Source organism: Ambystoma mexicanum, chromosome 7q (assembly GCF_040938575.1).
Source record: "Ambystoma mexicanum isolate Mex_15411 chromosome 7q, UKY_AmexF1_1, whole genome shotgun sequence".
NCBI lineage: Eukaryota > Metazoa > Chordata > Amphibia > Caudata > Ambystomatidae > Ambystoma > Ambystoma mexicanum.
Window position 1 is genome coordinate 991,149,491 of NC_090941.1, and position 20,777 is coordinate 991,170,267.

Genomic DNA, 20,777 nt, shown 5'->3' on the forward strand with positions numbered 1-20,777 from the left:
GGTGATGCTCTTGAAGTAATCGGCAAGTCATCCTAAAATCATCAGGAACAAAGAGTTTTCTAAAATAGGGATGATGTTGGCATCATCAGCAAGTCATCCTAAGCTCATCCCCAAATCATCACCCACCATTCTGAGACATTTGCTGATGACTTTAACAGCCTGATGACGTCTGATGATGTGGGAATGACTTCTAATGTAGTTCGATGATCATCGGATGAGTCCAGGATGCTCTCTAAAGTCATCCTTTTAGACCCGGGTAAAGACGACTGCCTGTATGACCCGGTTGCCTCAACATTGCGCGCATTGCGCTTACTACTCGGCCACACGGGCACAGAAAAACCCTACTACCGATGGCTCCCCTTGTAGAAATTTCCTGATTCAAAACCCACATGGGACAAGTCCATCCAGTTAGCGTGGGAACGCCTAGGCTACAGGGCCATGGGGGACCTCTTCCAGGAGGGCCAATTCATTACACCTCCCACCTGGAAACCTGGCCATGGGAACTCATAGCCGCCAGATGGCCCCCCTACCTGATCAAACCCCCAGAGACTGCCTCATTTGCTTACATTGCTAATTTGGGCGATTGTAGACATATTCTCTCTACACTATACAAGATAAAAGAAGGTTCAACTCATGTGATCGTGTAGCCAGCAGGTCTTCATTTCGAAGCAGCATTTTTCCATTCGCTATGATGTACTCAAGTTGAGAGCTGCAGGCTTTTATTATTAGCCTTACTCGTTGACTTCAAATGTTGTCATCTACACAATGAAAACGCATCTATCTCGACAAATCATATATTTCAATTACACGGAGCACACGTTCTGCAGTTACGTTACCTCTGATTTCTTTAGATAGTATATATCGTGTTCATGTTTAAAGTCTTCGTAATAAAATGCGATTTCGCTTACTCTGACGTTGCAGCGTGACCACGGACACGAGCGACGTGCAATTGTAACTGGTCGTCCTTCTTCAGTCTCTAATATTTTCCCTCGGGCAAGAGCCGTAAACTACGACTCCCGGCGAGCAACTGAGCGCGCGTATCCATGGCAACAAGGGCTCCTTGCTAAAGAGTGTACCCGGTGCCTAGCAACGGGGCTACACATAAAGTGTTGCTCTGCTGAACGGTACTTGTGGCACAATCACCCCTCTGCTTGCTCGCCCGCCAGCCACCGCTTCAGTTTACGTCCCTGTCTCGTTGCTTAGTCCTCTCCAAAAAAAAACTTTATTTACTTTTAGACTTGTTCAAGAGACCATAACTATCAGGCCCTCTCTACTTAGCGGAAGCTCCCTAGCCCCGTCTCACGCCCATTCATCCGTCCACCATAGCACTTAAGAACACATCGCAAACCTCCAATTCGAAACCTTTTTACCCAGACCCCGGGTACTACCGACATGGGACAAGATTATTACGCCGTGCTGGAAATCAACAGAAATGCTACCGATGCTGCCATTAAGAAAGCGTAAGTAGCCCATTCCTAATTTGTGTTCATTGAAAAGTGCTGTTAGTTGGCGGCGACACGTGCTTCTGGAACTAACTGGTATCACAGGCAGCATTAACCGTTTTCAAAACAACGTAGGCTATGATTTTCAACGTCTTACAGAAGTAGACTCTATATCCAAGACCCCATATGACAGTATTTCGAGCCAGCACCAACCTTTAGTAATTGGTCAATTGGAATTTCCACCAGTATTTTTTCTTTGGTTTTGATATAGCCCTAACCTAGCCAGGAAGCAACTGAGCGCTGTACATGTTGTTGATCTTGACATATGAAGTAAATAGGGAGGTTACAATATGTTGGACGAGATGTTCTAGCTATGGGGGATTGGGAACTAAAAATGGGGCATAGCCAGGCGTCACCCATAACTGCCTACGTTCGAAAATCAAAAACCCTGAGATGTATGCCCGTCCCATAGCCACACGAGACTCCGCCCACATGTCAAAAGGGTGCACTCCGTTGTTGTAGCTACCATAGAAACACGTTTGCAGTATTAGAAACCCCATTTCTATTATAATCTGTGCACCACGCAGCTGCCTCCCCTAAAGAAAGTTATTTGCCCATGTTGCACTAAATTCATTCTTTCAGTTTCTTAAACAATATTGATTGTATGATCGGCTATGTGCACAAAACTGCACCAAATGAAACTGTGCCATAAAACGCCATTACAATTATACACACACGCTGCAAGCAGATGCGACAGATGAATAGCACTGATTTCTTTGAAACAGGCAGCCATGTGTGGGTGTCTCCCAAGGTGGGGGCCAGGCATTTGCTCTCCAAGACATAACTACCTTTTTGTTATGTCCCAGCTGTAGTTTTTTACATATTGGAATCACTGTGCTGGGGCAAACAGAGTGGTATAATGTGAAATTGGCGATTGTTACACACGTTTTAGAAGCTGCAATAGGCCTCCATAGGTTCCTGAATCTTAATTGTGTCTCCCTGAAGTGACTTACATTTGCATATTTGGCACGTAAAATGACTAACACTTTTTTATTGGCTATGCGCTGTTTGTCACTGCACTTGCAGCATTTCACTTCTCATTTAAATGCGCATGTCCTCTTTTTGGTGCGTTTAGTCCTTTTACTCTATGTGGTTCAAGCTGGATAGATTAGTTAACTGCCTGCCATCCTGCTCAATCATCTCCGTGATAACCTGGGTATCACCGATCAGGCCCTAGCTGACCTCGTTCCTCTCTGATCGACCCTCCCAGGTCCAACCTGGCTCCTTCCTTTCCTCTATCTCACTCTCTACCTATGGTGTTTCCCCAGGGACCTAACCACTCTTCCTGGCACCTCTCACCCACCGCATTACCGCTCTTTGCTCCAACTTTCAGTGCTATGCAGATGACACTCGGCTCGTTTTCAGGCTCCCCTCTGCCACCTCTTCTCCTTCTCTCATCTCTGTCTGTCTGCTATCCAGGAGTGGTGTGCCATCAACAATCTCTGCCTTAATGCCAGTAAGACATAGATTCTCCTCATCGGCACACCTGCACCCTCCTTTCCTGTTGCTCTCTGGCCAGCCTCCCTTGGCCCTTTTCCTGCTCCCACCTGTGAGGTTAAGAACCTCTGGGTCATATTCGATTCCACACTCTCATTTTCTCCTCACATCTCTGGTGTCTCTAAGAAGTCAAACTTCCAACTGCAGTTCCTCAGAGGTATTCTTCCTTTCCTCTCCTTCCCCCAGAAGCTCACTGTCTATAGAGCTCTGGTTCTCTCTAGGCTGGACTACTGCAACATCTGCTTTTTAAATCTGCCTGCTTCTACTCTCCACCCTCTGCAACTCATCCAGAAGAGGACTGCGAGACTTGTCCTTGGCCTCAAGCCCAGGGATCGTATCTCTCCAGCACTGACATTTCTGCATTGGCCCCCAGTGACTGCAAGGATTAAATTCAAGACCCTCTACATGGTCCACAAGGCCTCTGGGGCCTGGGCCCTCAATACCTCCAACTCTCTCTTCGTAAATACCTTCCTACTCAAGCTCTTCACTCCTCCACCTCCAACTCCATCAGGGTCAGTCGCTTCTCCAAGCAACGAGTTGGTGGTAGAGCTCTTTCTTTGGCTGGGGCCTCCCTCCTTGAGGAGAATCATCTCCGGTTCCGAAAGCACCTCAAGACCTTCCTCTGCTTCTGCCTTCTCTCTTCCTCTCATCTGCTGATTTCCTGTCTGATACTGCACCAGTCACCTGGCTACCCTCTGATTTCGGGCCCAGGTTCCTGCTTACCCAGTTGCACACCCGCACTGCCTCCTGGCAACCCTTGCTCTTGGGTCTGTATCTATAACCCTAAAGTCCCCCTACCTGCACTTTTGGACATCTGCTATCTGCACTCACCCTTGCACCTGCTGACCGTACTTGTTTTGATCCCATGTACAGCACCTCACCCTCCCATTTCCCATGGCATTTTTTCCCTCCCTCCTCCCCTGTACTTGCGCAATCTCAATGTCACTTGGCCTAGTATGATCGTTGTCTCTGTCCCCCCTTCCTTGCCTCGTCGCGCCTTGAAACACTTGTGTATAGGCGCGTTACAAATATCATATCATATCATGGGGTTTCGTCTCGGTCTCTTTGCTTTGTCCGTCACTGGAATCAGTTTTCCATGTGAATGGACCGATAATCACAGGGCATTTCCCCATCCTGAATGCTGCACAATCAGTGTTTGGCAGCTTCTTTTACTCGCAGGATGTTGCAGATTTCTATCTCTTGAAACGCGGCCCACCTGCTCTTTGTCCATCTCCACAGTAAATCGAGCCCCAGCTAGAAATCAACAGGAAATCCCTACAGATGTTTTGTTATTGAAACGCTAGGTCTGCGGCGGAAACCCCAGAGACGCCTCGCTCTTCCCCGGAGAAGAGCATGAAAACCCTGAGTCTCCGGGCTAAAGCCAGAGGTTAGGCAGGTATAGTGGCACCTAGGTGTTGACTGAAGAGTACCATCTTGAGCTCCCTCCTGAAGTGCGTTGATGCAGTCCAGATTGCTAGTGGGGTGGTGTTCTAGTAGGCAACTGTGTTGTTCTGGTTGGGAAGGGTGTAGCAAGATGTGGGGGCTGGCTCGTAGCCAGGCTCGAGGCTATTCCAGCCTGGAATGGAGAACGTGGAATGTGGGGGGATTAGCAGTTGGAAGAGTGAGAGAACTACCAGCCTTTCTTTGTGTGCGGTGTGCCAACTGCTGCAGGGCTTCCGCTTACAAATAAACATACTTACTTGTTTCTTGCCTCTACGTTGGTCACTTCATTTTGGCAACGCAGGATAGAGGATGAAGGATACCTGCTATGCGCCCAAGACGACTATACCAATGGATCAATATCATTTTTATACTCCAAAGCAAGAAGACGGGTCGTTGGAGGAGTATGTAAGCGCCCCAAGGACATTGGCAAGTATGTGTGAATGCACTGTCAGGATGGGGTCTGATGAACTTATAAAGGACCAGATTATCATACACACCAATAACACAGTGGTTCAGGAGAGGTTGTGGATGTGTGGGAATCAGACCCAGGAGGAAGCGATAGTGATTGCCAAAAAAGTGGAGCATACGCAGTTGTGTTCCTGCACCATAAAGGAGAAGAAGAAAGGCGACATGGCAGAAGCGTGCAAAGTAGACACAAGTAAAGAGCAGGGTCAAGTGAATTTGGTCACCAAAAGGAAAAGGAAAGGCACTGCGAAGAAGAAGGATCTCGAGAAAGAAACTGATACTAGAGGGGAAAAGGGAAAAAAGCCTTAGCATTCTTGGATGGCGATAAAGGGAAATACGCAAATTGACAAGGGGGGTCCTGGGAGTCTCTCTGCCAGACATTAGTCCTGGTTACAAGAGACTTACCCAGAGTCTTTAGCTCACTATCTTTCACAGAGAAGAAATATCCCAAACATATCAGTCTTTGTCCTGCCCTGGGGCAGTCCAGCACCGAAATGCTAGGCAATTCTCCTCTGAACAAGAGTACCAACAGCATCCCCAGACACATGTTTCGGTCTGCTTGGACCTCATCAGTAGGGAGTAACTGTGCCTCTCTAAGAATAGTGAGCAAGGGGTCCACGTCCACGTCTAACTCCAACCAGACTGAAACACGTGTCTGGGGATGCTGTTAGTACTCTTGTTCAGAGGAGAATTGCCTAGTATTTTGGTGTTGGACTGCCTCTGGGCAGGACAAAGACTGATATGTTTGGGATATTTCTTCTCTGTGAAAGATAGTGAGCTAAAGACTCTGGGTAAGTCTCTCGTAACCAGGACTAATGTCTGGAAGAGAGACTGCCAGGACCCCCTTGACAATTTGGATAAAGGGAAATACTACAGGTGTGGTCAAACAGGTCTCTTTGCCAGTTCCAAGTTGTGCCCTTCCATTAATCAAACAAGTGTATCCAATTGTGGCCTCAATGGTCACTTTGCGGTCACGTGCTGTAAGGAGAAGGTGTCATGCGTTCAGGAAGGTGAGGAGAACAAGAAATCGGATGATGACTGTGTAGTAGTTTGGCAGGGGGCAAAAGAAGACTATTCTCATATGAAGTGTCCCAGCTGCAAGATTAGAAGTGATGGTTTTTCCAGCTGAAGGTGATGTTGGATAGTTGCTCACCTTATTCGATCTTGACAGAGGACATGTGGAAGAAAATACAGGCGGCTGGTCTGAGGAGTCCACTTAAACGTTTGAACATCAAGGACCCTGAAGGTTATGAGGGGTCTAGGATTGTCACAAAGGGGATCTTTTAAGCCGTGATGGAATATAAAGGAAGGTTGGCCATGATTAACATCTATGTGGCAAAGAAAGGACTGGACATAGTACGGTGGCGTGATCAAGCAGTTTTGGGGGATTAGGCTTGATCTCAGGCATGAAAAAGGTAGGTCAGGTGCGCACCCTAGTTCCCAGTCAAAAATTCTTAAAGGATAGTTCCGGGACTTTTTTTTTATTGTCCCTACGGGTCGGCCATGTGTTTGTAAGCATAAATCGGTAGATCGTAGGAAACTTTCCTATGGACCTTACCCGACTTTTCGCCCATTATCGCACTCGATATCAGCCTCCATTTTGTGATAATCCTATCATTCCGCCGCATCGACCTGGCTCACCTGCCTTTGCGGCACTAAATCAAATCCCCCGCCCCTGAAACAGACTTTATCAAAACATTCATATTCCCCGCCTCTATCCGTGACGTGACTGAGCTGCGTAGGCAAACGCGCCCAGGCGTCTTCTACGCGACTCCACACAGACCCCGGAAATCAACACAGATCAGCTCACAACACAGCGCACCACAATTCGGAATATGAAACTGTACTTTGAAATCAAACCGCAAGATTGTAAATGTGGTAAAGTACATTTATTTGACATCAAATGTTTAGAGAATATTCAGCGATTTGCATTTTTATTTGCTCATGTTCCAAAAAGTTCGTATTGAGGAACGCGATGGTCCTTTGCTGTACACAGGGTCTTAGAGCATCTCACAATACAGCACCACAATTCGGAATGTGAAACCGTGGTTTAAAAGCAAACGGCAAGATTGTACATTTGGCAAAGTACGTTTATTGGACATCAAATGTTTAGAGAATATTCAGCGATTTGCATTTTTCTTTGTTCTCGATCCAAATTAGTTCGTCTTGAGGGAAGCGATGTTCGTGTGCAGTACACAGGGTGTTGGTTTACGATAAAAATAAGCTCTTCTGTCGCACTGATAATCGCATGGCTGTTCCAACAACGAGGCACTAGGCCACCACAACGGTAGGTATGTTGCATCTAACCGTTAGTACCGCGTAAGGGCATACTTGTACTTGGCGATCGTCCCATAAAATGGTCAGGGTGGTAACGTTGTTCACGCGGAGAAGCAACTGGCGGCTGTAGAAGCCGTCCGCCGGTGTCTGGTACTCGTGACACAGACAGTAGTGAATGATGTACCTAAAAACATAAAAAATGAAATTAGTCTCACCATCAGATCCTTATTAAAATTATTCATTTCATAGCGAGGACAGCGCTACTGGGTGTACACAAGTGTTTAAAGGCGTGGCGAGGCATGGAGGGGGGGGGAGTGGAGTACAAGGTAAGTAGCATAAAATAATAAATAAATAGGGCCAGCTGGTGGCAAGTGCAAGGTAAGTGCAGAACAAGTGCTGGGAAGGGGGGGCTGTAGGATACTGAGACAGTCCCCCAGTGCAGGGGTTGACAGGGAGGCAGTGCAGGTGGAGAGTGGAAGGGCCCAGGACCGAGGTCGCAGACAGTGGACCAGTTGTAGCAGGGGAGAGGGAGAGAGAAAGCAGAAGCAAAGAGGAAGGTTTTGAGGTGCTTCAGTAAAAGCAGATGTTTCTCCTCCAGATAGTGCGCGGTAGAAAACACTATGCCACATAGAACGAACAAGTACAACTGAACCCGTCTTTAAAGCCACTGTATAGTAATGAAATTGCGGTATAAACTCATCAAAAGTTACTTACATTATATTTGCATTTTCCATTGTGTCTCTGTGTAGGGCAGACCCGAAACACCACTCCTTCTTTGCCGACGTTACTTCTTCTAATGAACGTGGCTCATCGTTTCGTTTCTGAAATTTTATTCATTATCTTTTCTTAGTCTTTCAGGATGGTCCCGGCCTGTCAAGGTCAAATCACAATAGAACCTTATATTGGGTCGTGGGCCGTTCCGCCACCCGAGCAAAACATCAAAGCAGCTGACCTTCACTTTGAGCGAGCACACATTTCTAGTTAGCTCCAGTTAGTGTAAGGGCATCTTGTCTGCGTGCCTTTTTTTTTTATTGTCCCTATGGGTCGGCCATGTGTTTGTAATACGGAAACATTCTATAATTTTTGTAAAAATGATTTATATTACTGTTTGGTTTAATTGCAATGGGCCTGCAACATGAGGAGACTCGAGAGAACAGACAATCGAATTACAATCATTTAAACCGTGATGTGTATTTCTCAATGAGCTCTGCTTTAGGTGGACATGGAACAGAGGCAATGTTGGGTGGCAATGCAGTTGTCCCCTGCATAGGTTCGTTCACCACTCCATGTATGTGCCTATCGAGGACATCTACGATGGTCTCTCAATAAACTCATATTGCATATCCTCAAACACTGGTTTGATCACCCATTGTTTACTTCTTTTAGTGAAGGCCTTATTGTAGCGAAGCGTCCCTAAAGTTCCGGTCGTCCTACTTTGTTGACGGCCAACATTATGGTTATGTGCCAAGACCGCTAGAAGAGTCCGATTTATCATGCCTTCCATGCCAAAATGCAATCTTTTGGGCCTGTACTTTAGGCACATATTGTGGAACACCTCCAAATCTCCTGTGTGGCAGAATTCCGTGAGTCCCCTCAAATCTCTTGTTATAGTTTTATCAAATACAATCTTTTCAATGGCCTTGTGAGTGGGTGATGAAGGAATCAACCACTTCTTCTTCCGTGCCTCCTCTGTGGACAAATGGCCATGTTCACATTTGTGGAAATGCTCATTTGTCGACCATCGATGTACGTTGCTACAGTGCAACATTACTGACCGCCATTTTTCCAGTAGAATTTCCAACGACCCTTCACATGTTTTTGAGCTCCACCAAAGATGGTTGCTGATTGACTTGGACCACTGTGAAATACCTTGCATATCTTTTTTTTTTTCCTGCAGCCGACAATTTTTTATTGATTGATTTTGCAAGATGCCAAACGTCAAATTGGTGATTTATATTTTTGTACTGTTCTCTCATTGTCTTGGCAATTGAAACGTGTCTGTCCGTGGCTATCAGGTCGATCACCATTCCCCGCGATTGTAGTTCTTGCAATGATGCTACAAAGCCAACTTTCTCCATGGCCACTGAGGATGTACTTTGTGACACCTGCACGACCAACGAACTCACAATTTTCTTACTTTCCATGTCCTGAAAGTGGTAGGTGCAGTACTTGGCTGAAAATCCTGGACTGTCGCATTGTCCATCACCGGCTAGCCTGAAGCGTTTGCCCGCGAATGTACTTTCCATTGACATTTTTTCCATTCTCCAAGCTTCGCTGATGGCTGGAAATAGATAATCGGTTTGGTATTTGTAGAACTGACTTTTCGCAATGAAATGGATTCCCACAAACTGAAAGAAATACTGTAACTTTTTAAAACTTGAACCACTAAAAAGTGCGGCCGCTGCACAAAGTAGATTGCCTGCTGGCAGTTGCCCCAGCATGGGTTGTGCAGACCATGCGAACGGATGATATTGTGTACAGGTGGCATGTATTTTAAGGTTAGTGCCTCGAATTGCACGAGTCACATTAATCAATGGCTCCCCACATACTTCCCCACCAACCCAATGCCCACATTTCATCATCATAATAATATCCATCAAACAGCTATCGAATACAATGAATTTGGCCTCTTTCCTTATACTGTCACTCTGCATCCCAGCTGGTTCGGCCTGTAACGTTGAGGACATGTCACTCGCATGAAAGGTACAATCTCTGATATCGTCTTCCGCTATGCTGAGTGATATTGATGGTGTTTCATTGTCGTCCACTTCATTCTCTTCCATTGCAACATCTGTTCCTTGTCCGGAGATGGGAGAAAAAAACAATGTCTTCAACTTTCGCGTGCTCTTATTTTTTGCGGGTGTGGATTCTGTGAATTGATCTACGACTGCATCCAAACTACCAGGAGGACATTCACTATCAATGGCTGGTGGTGGTATAGCTCCGTTGTCAATCACTTCATATTCTTCCCATTGGCACGATGCATCTCCAGTCTCAAGTCCCTGCCAAAAGGTTTGACAAGCAACATCTCTCGTTCGCTTCACTGTCTGTGTAGATCTAGTTCTTACACCCACTCGCAACTAGAGGACAGATTAGAAAAGGGATGTTCAGTTTAAACACAACTTACAGTATTGAACTATTGACAGTGAAAGACAACATAATATAGTGAACAGGACACTAACCTTCTTTTGCTTTCTTTTCTTTGAAACTTTCTTTCCTCGAACTTCAACATCTGGACGCTGTTGCTCCGACTCGTGTGTGCATGTCTCCACTTCCTCTCGCGCTGCAACGACTATACTTTCATGATAAGCACATCCATCACTCACTGAGGCTCCATCGACTCGCTGAAACATAGAACTTTCATTAGTATGTATAATAATATTGAAAACACAAAATGTACTTGGGGACCAATACCCATACGTACATCTCAATAGCAAAACACGAATGAACGCATTGTGTAGAACATTCAAACGACAATAGTTCACGCATTGTTGATCTAGTTAGATTGAACTGTCAAGATCCATACCTCGGGCTCCGCATAGACTTCCATTGATGATATTATTGAAGATGAGGCTTCAGCAACTCCCTGAAACACAGTAATTGCATTAGTATGGTTTTGTATTTTGTTTAAAAGAACATAAACTTTCTGCAGGCGTCAACGGCTCATCTAAATAGACCTGCACAAATGATCAGTTGTCTAAAATAAATAATGGATATCTAAATATGATTCGATTTGCTCCATCGTTGGAAGTGTCACCACCCAGAGATCTGCATCAACTACTAGGGGTGATGTTCTTGTTGAAGAAGCTCCGTCAGCTCCCTGAAACATAGTACTTGCGTTAATAAAGAAGGAAGTATAGCGGATGTAATCACGTCATTTGATCTCGCATGATTGATCTGTCAGTATCCATACCTCGAAATGCATAAGAACATCAAGGGACGCTGTAACTGCGGTGCACACTTCTGCAAGCTGTTGCGCCGACCCGTAACTGCATGCTCCCCCTTCCTCTTGGACTAATGCTCCATCGACTCCCTGAAACATAGGACTTTCATTAGTAATGAACACAATATTGAAAAAAGAAGACACATAGGAGGGCGACGACAGAAGGACATACCAATGGCTAAAAACGAAAGAAACATTGTGTGTAACAATCACGCTACAAGAATGCAAGATCTGATGATCTCCATCGATGGAACTGTCCGGAAACGTACCTCGAGCATCTGAGTGACATCTACGGTTGTCGTCAATGCGTTGGACTCCTCAGCATCTCCCTGAAAGACAGTACTTGCATTATTTTGGATAACAATAATTATAACTGAAAACAAAGACTAGAGGACGAGTACTGTGGTGTACCATTAGGTAAAATAATTACACGATCAATTAAAACTATTGATTTACATGCCTAAAACAAGTCAGTGTCAGAATAGCTAAGTAAGATTACCCGATAGGCGCTTGAAGTGGCTGATGACTGCAATAACGACACGGATGGAGAATCTTCAGCCTTCATATTGAGTGGATACATAAATGGGGAAATTATTGTTAGCTAATGCTACACACTACCGCAATGCCGAGAGATAAATACGTAAACTTGACTCACCAGTGGAGGGATGTGGACGAATAGAGTGGGAATAGCGGTTGAGAGCAATTTTCGCCTCGCTCGCGGTGTTTTCGTCCTTATTAGCAATGATGTGGAGTACATGTCTGGGCTAAAGTGCCTGCTGCAGATGCGGTATCGATCACCCCTCTTGTCCGCAAAGACTTCTAGGACTCTACTTTCTATCTCAGAGGCTGGATATCCGCAATATCGGACCCATTCTCTTATCTGATCTATTGTCTTAGGGAAAACATGCATTATAGTACCTTCAGATTTGTTATGGGTCTTCGAAGGGCAACCGCCAATGGAACAGGCAGGCATTATGGAAAGTTCTGAAAAGTAAAGATCAACAATTCTCTATGAATACCAATGTGTTAAAACATTAAATGACACATAAAAGGTTCAATGCAAGGTCCGTTTTGGTTCTTGGAACTATACACGTTATTCACATGCGGATAAGTATTTCAATAACTTTCAAAAAATAGAAAAAGTAATTTGACTAAACTCAGAACATGTGACTAGTTCCTTGCATGTACTGTCGTGAACGAAAAGAAAACATGGATGCAATTTGATGACTACTAGCAAATAGATATAAATTAAAAAATTGGACGCAAAATGATTATGGTACATGGACTTACCTTGACGAACAAACAGTTAGATGCAGGGATCAGAGTAGTTTCTTGTCGTAGAACAGGGAGCAGTTCACAGGTTGCAAACTGACGAGTTTGCTCAAAGTGGTCACGGAAGTTCACAGAGACGAAGAGCAGATAACCAGCACCTTCACGGGTTGACTAGCAAAGCGCAAAGAAGTTCTCATTAGAAATATGAAGTGGGTTATAAAGAATTCGAAACAGGGGTGTGTTTGTGAATGAATGACGTGTATATGTCGTGGCATTATGCGGTCTGCAGGGGGCCGTCCAGCGTGAGGGGGGATGCTTGGCAGGAGACACGGGGTCTGTAGGTAGACATGGGAACAACAACCCATGCTCTATAGACCACTTTGAAGTGTACATGGTCTTTGGCACCTCTTGGCCTTTATCGCTCCCTGACAGCTCCACTTGCCAGCACAAGTACCCCGGTGCGAACTGCCTTTGATAGGGCGGGGGGTGGATCGGGGCGGTGGTCGTGCAGACAAGACACAGGAAGACTCGTGAATGGAGACACACTTATGTGGATTGCAGGGGGCCGTCCAGCGTGAGGGGGGATGCTTGGCAGGAGACACGGGGTCTGTAGGTAGACATGGGAACAACAACCCATGCTCTATAGACCACTTTGAAGTGTACATGGTCTTTGGCACCTCTTGGCCTTTATCGCTCCCTGACAGCTCCACTTGCCAGCACAAGTACCCCGGTGCGAACTGCCTTTGATAGGGCGGGGGTGGATCGGGGCGGTGGTCGTGCAGACAAGACCAGTTTGCCGCAGGGCCTCACCAAGGAGAGGCCATCTAACTGAATGTAAGAGGATGGCTGCAGGATCTATCTACTACATGGAATGCAGGGGGGTGAGTTTATAAATACCTCACCCTCCCAGGAGAATATACACTAGATTCATTTAAAAAATCAAAACAACCATTGTTAAAATATATGTTGGGCTTTATTTTAGATTTTAATTAAACACAAATAATAAACATTACACATTGTAAAGTTGAGGTTGCAGCACATCGAGGGAAAATCCGCGGTATTGTCCACTGTCACTGGGGAAATGTTGTCTAATGGCAAGTACCGCACAGGCAGGTATTACTCTCCGAACGCGGTGTCCGAGCCTCCCGTGAAGCCACCAAGTGAAGCAACGATAGGCCACCAGCCTGTACCACCTGTGAAAAAAAAAAGATGCAAACTGTATTAAACTGACCAAACTTTCTTATCAATGTCGATTCAGGTAACACATGTCATTTTTCTTAGAAAAAAATTATATCTAGAAAATGCACTATATGGAACAAATTTACATGCGTTCGAATGATATGTAAATGTAATTTTATATGTGGGAGACGACCATGAAATAGTGGTGGCATCACTGACATCACAAGCAGAGTATACTTACTCGTTACTCGGATTACGCGGACGAACAGTGCCGCGAAGTTCGTACATAAGCACCAACATCATCCTCAACACGGTCCGTGAGAGGCAGGCTTCCCTGAACTCTGGCAGCTCGGTGATGCATTGCGGACTTTGCTCGCCTTCCTGCAGACTTTGCTCGCTTTCCGAAATGTAGGCCAAGCACCCGGAATTTTCACGGCAGCAGCAGTTCTCCTCCTCAGTTGGCATTAGCTCGCACCGATTGCACGTGCACCAGGTGGAGACGCCGTCCATGCGACATGGTCCAGGCTCTTCATCCGTTGACTGGTCCTCCCAACTGCCGTCCGAATCCCCATCGTTTTCGCGTGCTTGACTTTCCAGTAGTTCTTCCTCGGTGTACTCGGGCTCGTACATATACGGCATTATTGTGGCCATTGTGCGGTAAAGATAGTAAAATAATTTACAGAGATGGTACAGGTGTTCACACGGGCTACAAGCGGCGAAGGTAGCTGACCAGAGCACTGAAACGAGTCACAGAATACTCAAAGTAACACAGAGAGAGGAATGGAATCGAAAATCTGCTGCTGTGTGTTGTGAAACGGTCTGTTTATACTTATTGGGGAAAGAGGCGTCCTGCCATTTCCATGGCAACACGTCAATAGCTGAGGCGCAGCGATTGTTGACACGAGACGTGCTTGAAATGGGCGGTACGCGTCTGCTGATGTCAGGCTCAGGGGCGGGGGATTTGATTTAGTGCCGCAAAGGCAGGTGAGCCAGGTCGATGCGGCGGAATGATAGGATTATCACAAAATGGAGGCTGATTTCGAGTGCGATAATGGGCGAAAAGTCGGGTAAGGTCCATAGGAAAGTTTCCTACGATCTACCGATTTATGCTTACAAACACATGGCCGACCCGTAGGGACAATAAAAAAAAAAGTCCCGGAACTATCCTTTAATGCAAATAGTAACTGGGTTAAATCCAAACATGCAGTAGTAATGTGGTTGAATCCCTTGATGCAGTAATAACAGGGTTGAATCCCATGTGTTGCAGTTCCAATTCTTCTGTTGATTTTCTCCTCCTAGTACTTTCCTGTCTCAAACATTCTTCAAGGAGGATGTAACCTTTTCAGGTGCTGCTAATTAGTTTCTGATTTCAGTCTCAAAGGATTCTGGTACATGTAGTGATAACAAAGTTCAGTAATTTCAGGTGGCCAGGAACCAACACCCCTCCAAAACACAGTTCTTACCCAAAATGGGGGAGGGGAGGGTACCAGCATTGTGGTCCTCCAAAGCGGGGCATGGAAACCCCGGTGCTGCTGCTCTAGAGCCTGTAACTCATGTATTAAGAATTTTTGACTGAGAACTAGGATGTGCGCCTGACCTACCTTTTTCATTTTTTCTACCTGAGTTACAAGCTCTAGAGGCAGCAACACAGGTGTTACCATGCCCCACTTTGGAGGACCACAATGCTTTGTTAAGGGTTTCAATCTGGCAATACACCCGGGTCTCAGCCTAGCATGCAGTGCACACATGAAATACTTTTTTTATTGTGTCTATAGGTTCAATATTCTGAATGATATACCACTCATATCACACCCTTCTCAAAATACCCCCCAGGTCACACTGAGCCAGGAATCAGGCTGGTTGGTAAATATATTATTTATTTATTTAAAATGCAAATCAAACACACATTTTAATATATATGGGGCAGCAATCACCAATGTGGTGACAATACAATTGAGAAAGTAGGTAATACAGTTGAATTCAGTTAAAGAAACACAGAAGATAAAACACAGGGAAAAGAACAGTTTTGGCTTGTGAAAAGATAGTGATTAGGTTAAGATTTTCCCCTGCAAAGTTCTTAACTCACAAAGAAGCAATTCTACACAGATGTAAGTAAGCAGCAGGTATTCAGGAGTAGAGAACAGTGTATAGGGTTTGAATGCAATCTTCCCTCCCCAAACAAGAGAGACAATGTTTTTGGAACTTTTACACTTTTAAATTGACATTTGAAAATGGCTTAGAAAAACAATGAAAAGTGTGCAAAAATCCATAAATTGATATAAATTCCAATAAGACCAACACTGAACAGGTCCTAACAAACATAAGCTATCATATCAGCAACAATACACACTTAGACTCAGAATGGAAGTTTGGAACTACTTTGAATGGGAAAACATACTTGTAAAACTTCAGCAAAATTGCGAATTCCCGCTTAATTTTCCCTATGCGATTTTTGATTAAAACAGGTCAAAGACACTTGGTTGTGGATGTAGCTAAGGGTCTTAGGTTTAACTCAGAGTTGGAATTACGTCTCTAGCTATAAAATTGAAGAAGTTGTGCAAGTTTGAATGAGAGGTGTTTTTGAAAAAAATAGAACAGAGAAAAGCAAAAATTTGGTTTTAAATATGACAAGTTGGTTTTACTTGAACTATATTAATGCTAAGAAAAAGAAGAATGCCACCCGATAATCTCCACAATTATGCACGGCCGGTTGTAACCCTTCACCTGGCGGATACTCTGTTTTTCTTTTATGGGAATTACTTTATTTAATCCAAATCACTAATGGCTTATGGTCTAGCAAAACAAATGAGAGAAAATCAGCGCTAACACTATGGATTACAAACAGGGTTGCAAGAATGGTTCTGACACTATTAGAGGTTCTTAGGTTAAAGATGGGATAGGTTGAGAGATGGGGATAGGACAAGGTAAGACGATATATGCTATGGGTTACTATGATTCCTATTTATATTTGCAGTCCACTTTCAATTAAGATTTTGGACTGTCGGGTTCTGGTCATCACGGAGCGGGTCTATAGACAGCAGGGCACTTCTGGTGGGATGGCCAGGTGGGCGGTTTTGGTCAATTGGACTGGCACCTCAGACTGGATTGGATTGGCCATTCTGGTCACTGGACACTGTAGATCAGCGGGATGGTGAGTTTCAGCAGGCAAGCATGAATAGTAGCAAGCCAAACTGGATCAGGATTGCTTCCCTTAAGTTGGGATGGCTTCAGGATTTGGGCCTAGCTGAAGAAGAGTTCAGTAATGCTGAGGCCTTGGTTTTTCAAAGAAGTCTGGAATCAGGACAAGATGAAGAATTCTGGAACAGGGCGCCATGCAGAAATCAAGATGTAGTCAGGAATCAGTGTGTGTCTGTGTGTTGTGAGGTTCCCTTATTTATCCTGCCAAGTGACATCACTCAGTTTATGGTAGGGGCAGACTTACAACCCACACCCACAATGCTGTGATAGGTCAAAGGCACTTGCCTTTTTCTGGTTGGAAGACAGAAAGGGCTGTCATATTTTATGATGTGACTTGGGAACTCCCACAGTTATTTGGACCAAAATGTAACTTTCCCACAAATCCACATTTCTATAATTATGCCCTCTAATAACATTGTACACATACATTACATATTTTGAGGGTTACCTTTACATCCAACTCCCACCTCAGCGAGACCTGGCTTTGTCTTCCTGTGGAATTTTGTAAATTTTAATCATAAAGATTTGGCCTAACAATTACTAATTCAGTACATAGCTGTGCAATCACCCCAAGAACACGGGTATACAATATTAGCTTTGCAGCATCAATAGTCTTTGCGCAATTAGTGCTTTTATATAACTTTGGTTCTTTATGCAGTATAGGGTTCAATCACGTCTTCAAAGAAAGCGCATAAAATTAGATTTACAACTACCAACTTTTTGATTTATCCTCCTTTTTGTGGCAAAGTTAAAAAGTCTTTTAAAGCTTAATTACAAATAGGCATTTAACAACCAAAAGTCCTTAGCAGTTTTTTTTTACTTTTCCTTCAACTGGCAACAGTTGTCAAATTCTTTTGATCAGGGTGGGGGTCCTCTTGCTTGAGAGGGAAGTTACCTGCCTTTCCCCTGTGGGGATGAGTGTTCAAGCCTGCCTTTGTCTTTGGCTGGGGCCCAGACAAATGTCTGAGTTCATTGTCATGAGTATGCAAAACCTTCCCAGCAGCAATTAGTCCTTTCCTGCCAGTAGTGAGGTGTCAACCATTCCCCAGCTGAGAGTGTCAGATCAGAATTAAATAGTTAATTAACTCAGGATTGGGTTTTAACTTTATACATCTTTCATTAAACATATAAAATTACACAGTTTATAGGTGGATTTTGACATTTAGCAATCCTTTAACATTTCTTACAGGCCTTTCAACCAAACATGCTTTTAAACAGGCGATTTTGCACACAGGATGTGTTTGAGAGTGTAGGAGTACGATTTCAGGGTGGAGTATGGGCTTGGAGTTTTGAATGTTGCTGATTTTTCTTGTCAAGAGCGCCTTTTCTGAGGAGAAGAGTCCTGATGGAGCACTGGTGGAGGAAGGGGAAATGGTGGCTTTCCTAGAGGAAGTGTTTGTGGATGAATACGCTGTAGTTGGGGAAGGAGGAATGGAAAAGTGGTATGGAGGTGGATGCAGTTCTCAGTACGGTGGTTTAGTGGACGAAGTTGGATTGGCCGACCAAGAAGGAGGTCTCAGATGAGTTTAAAAGGTTCTGGGAGTTCAGGGATGACCTGTTGATAGAAGATATTCTTATTTTGAGAGGAGGGGTCTTGGTGGTGCCGATGTGTTTCAGAGAGAAACTGATCAAGAAGACTCATGAGGGGCACTCGGGGATTACGAGTACCAAAAGAAAGTTGAGAGAAAGGTATTGGCAGCCTGCAATGGATGACATGGTGGAGAGAGTGGTAAGGGAGTGTGGGGCCTGCCGTAATTGTGACAGGGTGTTGAAGACCCATCGACAGGAATTGTTGAATGTTTCTTTGCCAGAGGGTGTGTGGTCATTAGTTGCGATTGACATTGTATGACCATGTGAAATTTTGAGAAAGGAATGTAGATTTTTGATTGTCTTTGTTGATCATTAATTAAGTGGCCGGAAGTAAAGTGGGTTAAGTAGATTTGTATTGGTGAAGTTATAAAATACTTGGTGGAAGTCTTCAGGAGAGGGGTTATCCTTTGGAGATGGTGAGTGACAATGGTACACAGTTCAGAAGTGCAGAAACGGTGAATTATGCTGAGAAGAGAGCACTACAACCGAAAAAGTGATGGGTGGAAGGTTTCTGATAAATCTGAACCACTTGCACTGCTCTGGGCAGCCATCCACACCACAGTTGTATAGCCCGCCTGCGCCATTGCAAAAGGGGTCCGGTGTGGCCCTGTTCCATGGGTCTGGTCGGGCCCACTTTGGATGGCATAGGATGTAGCTCTGGACCAATGTTCCCACTCCCCACTTTATTCTGGCATGTCATACCTTCTCCCTTTGAACATGAATCATGCCCCATGCAGATTATTTGTTGACTGAATGATTGTGATTATGGAATCACTAATCTATAGTTGCATATTAACAAATCTTCTGCAGTCATAGATAACTCGGATCTGATCAGGAAGCCACTCCTCAAAATGTTAAGTACCTCTGCCCTGCAGCGGCTAAGTAGGCTCAGAAAACCTTTCCACTTGCCACTGGCCAATGTTCTGTAATGCATCCAATACATTCATATTTGTTTTACACACTAGTCAAGTCCTCCAGAGACAGTGCTCTGGGTGTCACATGTGCAACAATGAATCTAACATGTTCTGCTGGCAATATTTTTCCCTTGTGCGGTGGCTCCTCTCCGATGTCTCAATAGGAATCACTGGAATAGCCTAATCCTGGATGCAGTAACAGCTGGAATTCATATTCCTGTAATTGGAGAATCAATGTTTCATCCATGGCGTTGCATGAGATGGGGCCCTTTTACAAATTGGCAGAAGTGGCTTGTGGCCGTGACAACTGTTATGTTATTGAAATTTGTACAGCGCACGGTCACCCGGAGGTATCTTGGAGCTAGAGAGGGAGAAACGGAGACTCCCATCCATCAGCCGCTAACCACTAGAACATAAATGTCTTTAGAGCCCTTATAAATGCCAAATGATTTGGCAGGGTCTTTACTGACAGTGGCACATCATTCCACATTCAAGCAGCGGCTACAGAGAAAGCCCGGCCACTGATGCGCAAGCGGTGGAAGGTAGGCACCACCAGCAAACCAGCCAATGCAGAACGGGTAGGACAGTAGCGGATGAATTTGATCTGGAGGTATTCTACCCCCAGTCCATGCAACGCCTGATGAACAGTGCAAAGTACCTCGAACGTAATACTCTGCGCCACTGGGAGCCAGTGCAGGGCACGCAACACCAGGGAGATTCGAGCCCCATAAGGTGACCCCATTGCCACTCGGACGGCCAGATTTAGAAGGCGCTGAAGCCGTTGGACTGTACCCATGGGCTGGGCAAGGTATAGGGAACTGCAGTAATCCAACTGGCTGAGCACCATGGCTGCAACCACCGGTGGACGAAGGGTGGCTGGTAGCAAGGGAAGCACCCTTTTTAGTGTTTTAAGATGAAAATGACCTATTTTACACACTGCAGTGACCTGATCATTCATAGAAAGGGAGGATGAAGGAATCACTTCCAGGTTCTTCACCTTCGCACTGGAACAGGAAGAGACCCAAGAGAGGAAGGCCAAAAAGAGGACACCCAGAGTGTAGGATCGGGATGAGGGGTGCTTACCATCATCTACTCTGTCCCATTCAGCTTCAGGCAGCTGCGGCTCACCAATGGCTGTCAGGCATTGATGAAGGTATGACAACATCTCAGCCTGATCGAGATCTAAACAGATCAGGATCTGAGTGTCGTCGGTATAAGAATAGCACCTGGCGCCGAGGGAGCGAAACTGTGCATGGGTGTTCGATCATCTCCATAGCAATGGCCTCGATTTAATTCTGAAAGTATTTTCTGGTGCGTCAATGCTCTTTTAGCGTACATAAATCTAACAATTTCTCCATGGCAGTCCTTTTGGGCCAGGGCCACTCCTATGCAATTTCGACTCACATCAACTATACGGTTTTACTGGATCAAAGTAAGAAATTGTGCTGTGAATGGCTAAGGGTGTTTTTTCATAGCTTGTAATGCTTCTTGTTGCAG

At 45.0% G+C, this 20,777-nt stretch overlaps 1 protein-coding gene across 1 annotated transcript in view; it reads left to right on the forward strand.

Moving 5' to 3' along the window:
• The first annotated feature begins 971 nt into the window (after positions 1-971).
• The window catches only part of DNAJB13 (DnaJ heat shock protein family (Hsp40) member B13), a 119,865-nt gene continuing 100,059 nt past the window's right edge, over positions 972-20,777 (forward strand). Inside the window, exon 1 of the mRNA XM_069640134.1 lies at positions 972-1,460. Within this exon, the coding sequence (XP_069496235.1) occupies positions 1,393-1,460 (68 nt within the window). The 5' untranslated portion in view covers positions 972-1,392. The remainder of the gene's footprint in view (positions 1,461-20,777) is intronic.